Below are 9,068 nucleotides of genomic sequence, written 5' to 3'. Positions count from 1 at the left end.
TTTTAAAGGCAATTTTCGCAGGTCCTGATGTGTGGGTCAAATATGGTGAGTTTTGAAGCATGTTAAGTGGGTCAAATTACAGTTTAATGTGGCGGCGGAAGAATAAAGAATAAAGAATAAAACCTTACAAATTCAATAGGTCCTTATGTCCCATTGCATAAGGACTCCCTGTGGGAGTCCTTATGCAATGGGCCATGCGGGCCCTAATGAAACCAGCCAAAGAGCTGCGGGTTGGCCAGGCCTGATGTAGATGAAGCATATTGTACTTTTCAATACTTGCATGCTTATTTATTAAAAAAATAAAATGAGGAACGCTTCACGAATTTGCGTGTCATCCTGCGAGCAGCGAACTTCCTGTTCCTTGGGCCAAGCGCACCTGCGCGGAGTGCCCTGCTCGCCTCATTTTCCCCGGTGCGGTAGCACCCGAAGCCTTCCTACCGCGGCTTTTCCGCGAAAACTCACCCGCGACGTCTGACACCTCGGTGCGCTTTCTCGTACCCGCCCTCGCATGCAAATTAGCCACGTGCTCGGTGTGTCGCGTCCCCGGAGGCCGCGCCCACCGGACTGCGATATAGCTCGCCTCGCAGCGAGGGGAGCTATATCGCAGTGCCGAGCAGTTCGACCCGACGTCGCGTGTTCGCGTCCCGGCCTCGTTCACGATTTTAAAGAATGCAATGCAATCAATCATTAAAATCAACACTAGTAAGGAATGAAATGCAATCAATCATTAAAATTAACATCTTGTGTTTAATTTACACAGCAAACATAGACAATATACAATAACAAAACTATAAATAACAAAACTATACAATGCAAAAGCAGTACAATAACAAAACTATAAATAACAAAACTATACAATTCAAAAGCAGTATAAAAGGGACAATGCAAATAACAGAGGGCCAATTAAGGTTACGGAGGTGGCTTTGGTAAAATCTTCCGCAGCAGCAGCATTGATTGGGCGTATGGGTTGGGCACAGGGGTCTGTGGGTTAGCAAGTGGCTGTGGCTGTGTTGCTCTTGTGTGCTGGGTCTGCCTCTGTGGGTGACAAGATGAAGCAATCAGTAAAGAAGTTGAGGTAGTGCAGGTCAAAGACGAGGGCAACAATCATAAACAAACACTAGTACCTGTCTTTGGGTGTCCTGGCTCCTCTTCTCAGCCAGCCACTCCTCCACCGAACGCCCCTGCGAACGTGCGCAAAAGGTCTCGTTTCTGTAGCGACTGTGGCCATGTTCTTTATTCTTTGGCTGCCCACAGAGTTTGCACTTGAATGTCTCGGTTCGCTTGAGCTCGTCGACGTCCATAATACCACCTAGGCGGAGTGCCTTCTTTTTCCGATACCAGGCAGTTGAGCGTGGTACTGATGGAGGAGGAGGAGCAGCAGCAGTAGCAGCAGCAGAGGATGATGGAGGAGGAGGAGGAGCAGCAGCAGCAGTAGTAGTAGCAGTAGCAGCAGCAGCAGAGGATGATGGAGGAGGAGGAGGAGCAGCAGCAGTAGTAGTAGCAGTAGCAGCAGCAGCAGCAACAACAGCACGGTAGAGTTCTGGCACCACAGGCCCCCTCCGTGTGCAAGCCAGGCCAGAGGTGTGAGCTGGGTGCTGATAATCGTGTGCATCATGGGGTTGTGCGATGTCTAACATCAGTTCCCTGGCTGCAGGAAGGGACTGTGTTGTCGTCGCCGCTGCACTTTGTGCTGGCACCGTCGCAACATCATCAGCAGTGGCCATGTCCTTACACCGCTTGTTGAACCTGTGTGTATGCATACATAAATGTATTAGCATTTCCATCAATAATCAGCACTGTTTTACGAAGCATACATAGTATTATTACACAAGCGTTACCATTGAGTGAGCGTGCGGTGGTTGACCTCCAAGAGGCGAATGCTGCAGCCAGCAGCTTTGATGGCCCGGTTTTTGGACAGTTTCTCGCGAATGCGCGTGTAGTCCCGCATTATCAGCGACCATCGGCTCTGCCGTATCCTCGCAATTCTGTGCTCTTGTCTGTGGTGGCTCGACAGCTGAATAAATACGGCCTCCATCAACCTGCTTGTGTCCGGATGGTGCGCAACCTCGACGCCCCGCCCGATGTACAAACTAGATGGAAAGAACACCAACATCACACTGATTAGTACACACATTGAAAAATAAAATAAATTGTCTTGCAAATGACACAAGTTGATATAATAAAATAAATTGTTTATACCGCTTTACACTGGCCACCCCTTCCAAGTGGTGCTGCCTGGAGACCTTGAAGCGTCCCTTGTTCAGCTTGGGAGCGTGGCGGGGGGGAAGGCTGAGAGGAGCTTTGTCTACGTCTGTCAGGTTTTGCCAAAGCTCGATAATATGCCTCTCCTGCCGAGGCTGCACAAACATTTGGCGCCGCAGCGCAACAAGGGCGGTGGCCAAGCGACAGACATGCTGGTATCCGCCGTTCCCGTCTGGACCCAACACATCCTGTGTCAAAAAACAGATCTTTATTACTCACGTTCCAAATCGTCAGGTAAGTCAGGAGAAAGACAACACTTACTTCTTCCTTCTCTTCTGCCGGCTCATCATCGGGAGGGAAGGAATGGCAGTCACCCGTATACTGCTCGACTCCCACTGGCGTGTCATCGTAGCCCGCGTCATCCTCGAGTTGGTCTTCGTCCTCCTGCTCGTCTTTCAGGTCAGCTGAGTCATCAGGCTGGTCCGGATCATCCACGGCGTGGGACTGCAGCACGGCGCCAGTCTGGGCATACAGGTACTGGATGCCAATAAGCTCTCCTGAACACAATTAAACATCAAATGAGACCGAAATGGATTTTCATGGCCGCCGCAGCAGCAAATCTTCCACTCCCCCTGTCCACGTTACCTGTGTACTTGCTCGCCGGGGTGTAATTGTCAACCAGCGTGACACCGTAATGCTTTTGTGTTAGCCGCGCGAGGGCGTCTTGCAGACCGGCGTCATAACACCGCACCGTGACAGCATCGGCCTCCTTCACCGCCGCTCGTCCTCGGTCCTCGGTCCTCGTTCCACCTACACAGACCCTCCAGGAGGTAAACCTGGAAATGGAGGGCGTTGGCCGTCGTACCTGCGTACAGAGGAAATGTGTTAGACACGCACGTCTGCGAAAGTGGCCCAAAAGGCTTGTCAAACACAGACTTTACCTGGAATAAAACGGCACAAGTGCAGATGGAAGCTCTCAAGAGAAGTGGAGCCCCGTGCACAGCGGAAGACGGGAAGAGCCACCCCTCCTCTGGTCACTGTGGAAGTTCTGGCATAAAGCGCCACGCCAGGCGGGTCCTGGATGCAGCCCACGTGGCGTTGCTGAGTGCTCCAGATCTCCTTCATTCTGTCTTGGTCAAATAGCTTGACGCCCATTGTGTTTTTAGCGTCCCACATGTGATCCAGCACCTCCTGGATAAGACGCGTGGTCTCCTCCGCTCCTCTGGTGCGCCGGCGGCAGTGACGGTGCATCTCCTTGGCCGACAGCTCGACGTGGGCGTTCCCGCCATGCTCTGCCTGCTTAGCCTCCCTCAGACGCCTCACGTCCCCCTCGTCCCACTCAAACATGGCAAACGAGAGTCTATTCATAAATTCGCCATAGAGCGTGTGGGCCTCTGTGGAAACGCCGCTGGAAAAGCGGCGCATGAGGTGCCACACGTCCAGGCGCACCACCAGCCGGTCCCACTCGCCGAACATAGCCGCCACCTAATGACACAGACGCATGTTATGGTAGGCCATAATTTGAAGACTACCGCACAACAGATCAAAACCTCACCTTAGACTGTCCGGCGGCGGAGCAGCAGCAGTCACGGTCCACGTAGAGCACGAGAGGAAGGTCTCGCCTGGTCTCCCGGTAGCGGCGCATAAGTCCCTGGGCCATGGGCAGCAGACCGTCCCCCTCTGCCGCCGTCACCACCGACATGAGCACCTGGCCCAGCTCGTTGCCGACGTTGGTGACCCAGGTAGCCGTTCCCGCGGCTTCACCTGCCAGCTTCTTGATCATCTAGGAAACACAAAAGACGTAAGGCATTTAACGTGATCGCAGTCGGTGCCGTTTCTCGGACGTACCTTCTTGGTGGAGTCCATTTTCAGGATACTTCCGAATATAGACGTAATCCTGGCCTTCGTGTGCTCCATGCGAGGATAAACCTCCCTCACGTACACTGACAGCAGCCAGGAAACGCTCGGTAGCGGGCGCATGGGCGGCAGCGGGGGGGGGGGGGGGGGGGGGGGGGGAGCAGACAGCGCGAAAGCGATCCATCACCTCCAGGTAGAATAGGGCCCGAGTCTGCCACTCTCGCGAGTGCTCCGCTACCAAGTGCGAGCGAAGACGAGTGGCACTGTTACCCAGCGTGCGAGCCTGCATCTGCCATATCACCCCCTTGTCACAAGATAGCCTGTTAAAGACGGAGAGGAACACACGGTCACACAGATTCCAGACAAATGCACCACACATCCTTGCCTCTTTAAATGACTCACTTGTAGGTGAGGATCGCCGGGAACTGTGCCTGGAGCGCCGTGCTCAGCTGCCTGATGATGTTGCAGGCCCACGCGGCATACTTCTTGTGGCACGCGTGGCACTCCAGATACTCTGTGGCCATGTAGTACCAGTCACGGATGTCCAAGACCTTTCTCAGGGTCTTGTACAGTCCGCAACCCGTCAACTTGCGCCTGCATTTTGGGCACTCTAGCTTACAGCCCCAAAGCTTGTACGGACACCACAGGAAAAAGCGGGAGTGGAAAAACACAGCGGGAGAGGCAGGGGGCTGCGTGTAATACGGCAACGCCTGAGGAGGATGCCACCATAGCTGCAGCCCGGACCTGAGAACCGCTTTCCCCTTGGGACCTCGGACAAAAAGCGCACGCCCCACCCAGTCGTGCTGTTCCTCCGGCAGCATCTGTCGCCAGGACTTGGGCAGCGACTGTAACAGAAGGGACACCAAATAAACACGTTGGCTGGAATAACCTCAAACGTCGCGTCGGCAATGCGCTCGTACCTCGGCGCCTGAAGTCAGGGGTGACGCAGCACCATCTCCGGCGATAGGAGCTGTAAGGCGGGAAGGGCCTGCTTCCAGTGGCGTCCTCATCGGCGTCTGCGAGGTAGAAGCTGTTGGCACATTTCAGATCAGCTCAATTCAGTTCAGATTAGCGTATATTTTGGACAATGAACAATGATGAAAACTCACGCTGAGATTCCGCCTCCATGGCCGCTTCAAGGAGCATGGCATCAGTGGGCTCCAGGAGCATGGCATCAGTGGTGGCATCAGTGGACTCCTCTTCACCTGTTAACAAAGTCAAGCAAACCTGGGGAGAGCATTTACCTGGGGCGACAGGTCCGGGCGCGGTCTGCGTTTGCGCATCCTTGTCACGCTTCAACACGTAACGCTGGAAGGCGTGCATCGTGGAACCCGGTTTGGTCCGCTTGCCTCGTAGCCATTGCAAGTAGCTGCATAGACACAACACATGTTACATGTGCAATGGAAAGTATTCCCCCATCAATCAAATTAAACTTACGATTTATCGTCGCCGTAGGGGGATTCATACAATGCGGAGTATGTCCTTTTGGCATGAGCCCCAAAACCCACTGCTCTGCCATCCAGCTCCCTGACGGGCATCTCCCCCATTAGCACGGCCTGAGAGTGCAGGGCGGCGACCATGTCCGGAAAGAGTCGCGCGTATGACGCCAGTGCGGTTTTGTTGACCGCGAGGGGTGACTGGGACGTGTCTCCGCTGTCACGCTCCTTCTGGTGCAACACCACGATGCTGCAGGCGTACCCCACGTCATTCCCCAGCAGCCACTTGAAGGTTTGACCCCGGTACTGCCCAAACTGGAGCTTGCTCTCACTGAGCACCAGCTTGGTGCATTCGGGGTCTCCTCCAGACTGGCGTATGCGTGCCCGGGCTTCCTCTTTCACCTCCTCGCCGTTCTGCACCGCGCAGGCCACCGATGACTTATTTTTCGCCACCTTGGTTGCCTCCGCCGTACGCTCCAGGGTTAGCTCAGTGGAGACGCCATGAAACACAAACAATGGGTGAAAATCCATGTTGCGTTGTCCAAGGAAGCTATTGTCTGCCAAAACAAAGCATAAAGTCACATGCACGTTTATAAACACAGTTATTGTTGTTATTCTATCTAGTTAAATATTTTTGCTTTATTCGGGGGAACAGCATTTAATGTGTTTTTGACTAAGCATGTCAATTATATGTATTGTAAATGTATGGTTGTACTTCTAGTAGTTTACATGTAAACAATGATATACAAATATTCCCAGTGGCAGAAGAATCATATGCAACAACAGTAGTAGTAGTAGTAGTAGTACTTGTATTTGTAGTAGTAGTAGTAGTAGTATTATTATAGTAGTAGTACTATTTGTAGTAGTAGTATAGAAGAAGTATTTGTATTTGTAGTAGTAGTAGTAGTGTTTGTAGTAGTAGTTGTCTTTTGTAGTAGTATAGTAGTAGTAGTGTTTGTAGTAGTATAGTAGTAGTATAGTAGTAGTAGTTGTGTTTTGTAGTAGTATAGTAGTAGTAGTAGTACTTGTATTTGTAGTAGTAGTAGTAGTAGTATTATAGTAGTACTATTTGTAGTAGTAGTAGTATAGAAGAAGTATTTGTATTTGTAGTAGTACTAGTAGTAGTAGTACTTGTATTTGTAGTAGTAGTAGTAATAGTAGTAGTAGTACTTGTGGTAGTGTAGTAGTACCAGCAACAACATTAGTAGAGGAAAAAAAAAAGTTTGATGGGGGGGGGGGGGGGTGATGGCAGCCATTTTAGTTTAGGATTCCTTTTGTTCTTCAAAGAAACAAACAAACAAACAAAGCCATACACTGTTCCCTGCGCCAATTTAATCACAAATAACACATGTCTGTTACATTTAACACGTTATTTTCGTTTCACACACACAATTAAAAGTGTTTTTTTTCGTTTGTTGTTTAAATGTGTTGAATTGAAGACAACACTCACAGCAAGCTGCTTGATGTCTCCTCATGCTAAAAGTTACACCACAACAGTAAGGTTACAAAGTTAAACCATACAGTACTTGCACACACACGATTAAAACATGTTTTATTTGCGTTAATTGTTTAAATGTGTCGAAGAATACAACCCCCGCTCCCGTCAAGCACCCCCCCCCCCCTCTTCTCCTCCTCGTGTTAAACGTGTTAAAACGCACACCCCAAAGTTAACGCTATTAATGGAGAGGCAAAGGGAAGGAAAAACTGTGGTCAGAAAAAGTGTACAAGCGATAGGGATCACCGCGCCCTGGTCAAGATTGTGAAAAAAAAACCATTCAAAAATGTGGGGGAGATTCAGAAGGAGTGGACAGCTGCTGGAGTCAGTGCTTCAAGATCCACCACCAAGAGACGCTTGAAAGACATGGGTTTCAACTGCCGCATACCTCGTGTAAGCCACTGTTGACCAAGAAACAGCGCGCAAAGCGTCTCACCTGGGCTAAGGAAAAAAAGAGCTGGACTGATGCTGAGTGGTCCAAAGTCATGTTTTCTGACGAAAGCAAATTTTGCATTTCCTTTGGAAATCGAGGTCCCAGAGTCTGGAGGAAGACAGGAGAGGCACAGGATCCACGTTGCCTGAAGTCTAGTGTAAAGTTTCCACCATCAGTGATGGTTTGGGGTGCCATGTCATCTGCTGGTGTCGGTCCACTCTGTTTCCTGAGATCCAGGGTCAACGCAGCCGTCTACCAGCAAGTTTTAGAGCACTTCATGCTTCCTGCTGCTGACCTGCTCTATGGAGATGGAGATTTCAAGTTCCAACAGGACTTGGCGCCTGCACACAGCGCAAAATCTACCCGTGCCTGGTTTACGGACCATGGTATTTCTGTTCTAAATTGGCCCGCCAACTCCCCTGACCTTAGCCCCATAGAAAATCTATGGGGTATTGTGAAAAGGAAGATGCAGAATGCCAGACCCAAAAACGCAGAAGAGTTGAAGGCCACTATCAGAGCAACCTGGGCTCTCATAACACCTGAGCAGTGCCAGAAACTCATCGACTCCATGCCACGCCGCATTAACGCAGTAATTGAGGCAAAAGGAGCTCCAAACAAATATTGAGTATTGTACATGCTCATATTTTTCATTTTCATACTTTTCAGTTGGCCAACATTTCTAAAAATCCCTTTTTTGTATTAGCCTTAAGTAATATTTTAATTTTGTGACACACGGAATTTTGGATTTTCATTTGTTGCCACTTCAAATCATCAAAATTAAATGAAATAAACATTTGAATGCATCAGTCTGTGTGCAATGAATAAATATAATGTACAAGTTACACCTTTTGAATGCAATTACTGAAATAAATCAAGTTTTTCAAAATATTCTAATTTACTGGCTTTTACCTGTATGTATGTATGTATGTATATATATATATATATATATATATATATATATATATATATATATATGAAACCAGCCAAAGAGCCGCGGGTTGGCCAGGCCTGATGTAGATGAAGCATATTGTACTTTTCAATACTTGCATGCTTATTTATTAAAAAAATAAAAATGAGGAACGCTTCACGAATTTGCGTGTCATCCTTGCGCAGGGGCCATGCTAATCTTCTCTGTATCGTTCCAATTTTAGTATATGCGTTACCGAAGTAGCGCAATGGGTCTAGGAAACGATTTGGTATAAGTAGGCTACGTCCCGCTACCTTTTGCACAGACATGGTCGCAGAAAACAAGCCAAATTGAACTCTATATGATACAACATGTCAATGTTTACGGATGATTATGATCTAATGTATCTATGTAATGACAGCGCTAAAAATAAACTTCAAATGCAGTCTGAGTCAGTCCCAGTAAGGGCCGATGGGTAGTATATTCAAAGGCCTTGGACGTCAGACTGCTAGCATTGGTGCAAAAGGTTCCTTCCCCCTCACGGCACCAACAAAGGCAGCAGTCTGACGACAAGAATATTTGCATACTCCTCCCCCATCAGAACATACTCCTTCTCCAGCAGACTTGTTCTCGTGGAGAACGCTCATGCCTCTGATCACATGGCTTTCTTCACAAGTCCTTACCAATACGCCATTACAGAAGCCAAATATTATCATTACTTTGATGTTTTTTGTTATT

General features: G+C 49.1%; 1 protein-coding gene, 1 long non-coding RNA gene and 1 other non-coding gene across 3 annotated transcripts; all 3 read right to left on the bottom strand.

Annotated features, from left to right (window-relative positions):
• Window positions 1-727: 727 nt before the first annotated feature.
• Window positions 728-1,453, bottom strand: LOC140678597 (uncharacterized). The gene is made up of 2 exons (XR_012050340.1): window positions 1,125-1,453; window positions 728-1,035 (listed from the first exon to the last, which is right to left on the bottom strand). It is a non-coding gene; the product is annotated as an uncharacterized lncRNA (long non-coding RNA).
• Window positions 1,454-2,614: 1,161 nt separating this feature from the next.
• On the bottom strand, window positions 2,615-4,196 carry LOC140678596 (uncharacterized). Its single transcript, XM_072912881.1, has 5 exons — window positions 4,051-4,196; window positions 3,758-3,985; window positions 3,144-3,687; window positions 2,848-3,067; window positions 2,615-2,759 (listed from the first exon to the last, which is right to left on the bottom strand). The coding sequence occupies exons 1-4, from the start codon at window positions 4,180-4,182 to the stop codon at window positions 2,940-2,942; spliced, it is 1,032 nt and encodes a 343-aa protein (XP_072768982.1). The 5' UTR covers window positions 4,183-4,196; the 3' UTR covers window positions 2,615-2,759; window positions 2,848-2,939.
• Window positions 4,197-8,491: 4,295 nt separating this feature from the next.
• On the bottom strand, window positions 8,492-8,597 carry LOC133590736 (U6 spliceosomal RNA). The gene has a single exon (XR_009814498.1). It is a non-coding gene; the product is annotated as a U6 spliceosomal RNA (small nuclear RNA).
• Window positions 8,598-9,068: the final 471 nt, after the last annotated feature.

This window comes from Nerophis lumbriciformis, linkage group LG03 (genome assembly GCF_033978685.3).
Source record: "Nerophis lumbriciformis linkage group LG03, RoL_Nlum_v2.1, whole genome shotgun sequence".
NCBI lineage: Eukaryota > Metazoa > Chordata > Actinopteri > Syngnathiformes > Syngnathidae > Nerophis > Nerophis lumbriciformis.
Note: the sequence above shows the minus strand (reverse complement) of the source record. Positions and strands in the feature narration are given on the sequence as shown.

Bases quoted from the DNA above. Each gene is read 5' to 3' on its own strand.
- LOC140678596 (XM_072912881.1), bottom strand. From the start codon at position 4,182: ATGCGCCCGCTACCGAGCGTTTCCTGGCTGCTGTCAGTGTACGTGAGG. The intron at 3,986-4,050 runs GTACGTCCGAGA...TGTGTTTCCTAG, and splicing joins AAATGGACTCCACCAAGAAG to ATGATCAAGAAGCTGGCAGG. The intron at 3,068-3,143 runs GTAAAGTCTGTG...CTCTGTACGCAG, and splicing joins CTTGTGCCGTTTTATTCCAG to GTACGACGGCCAACGCCCTC.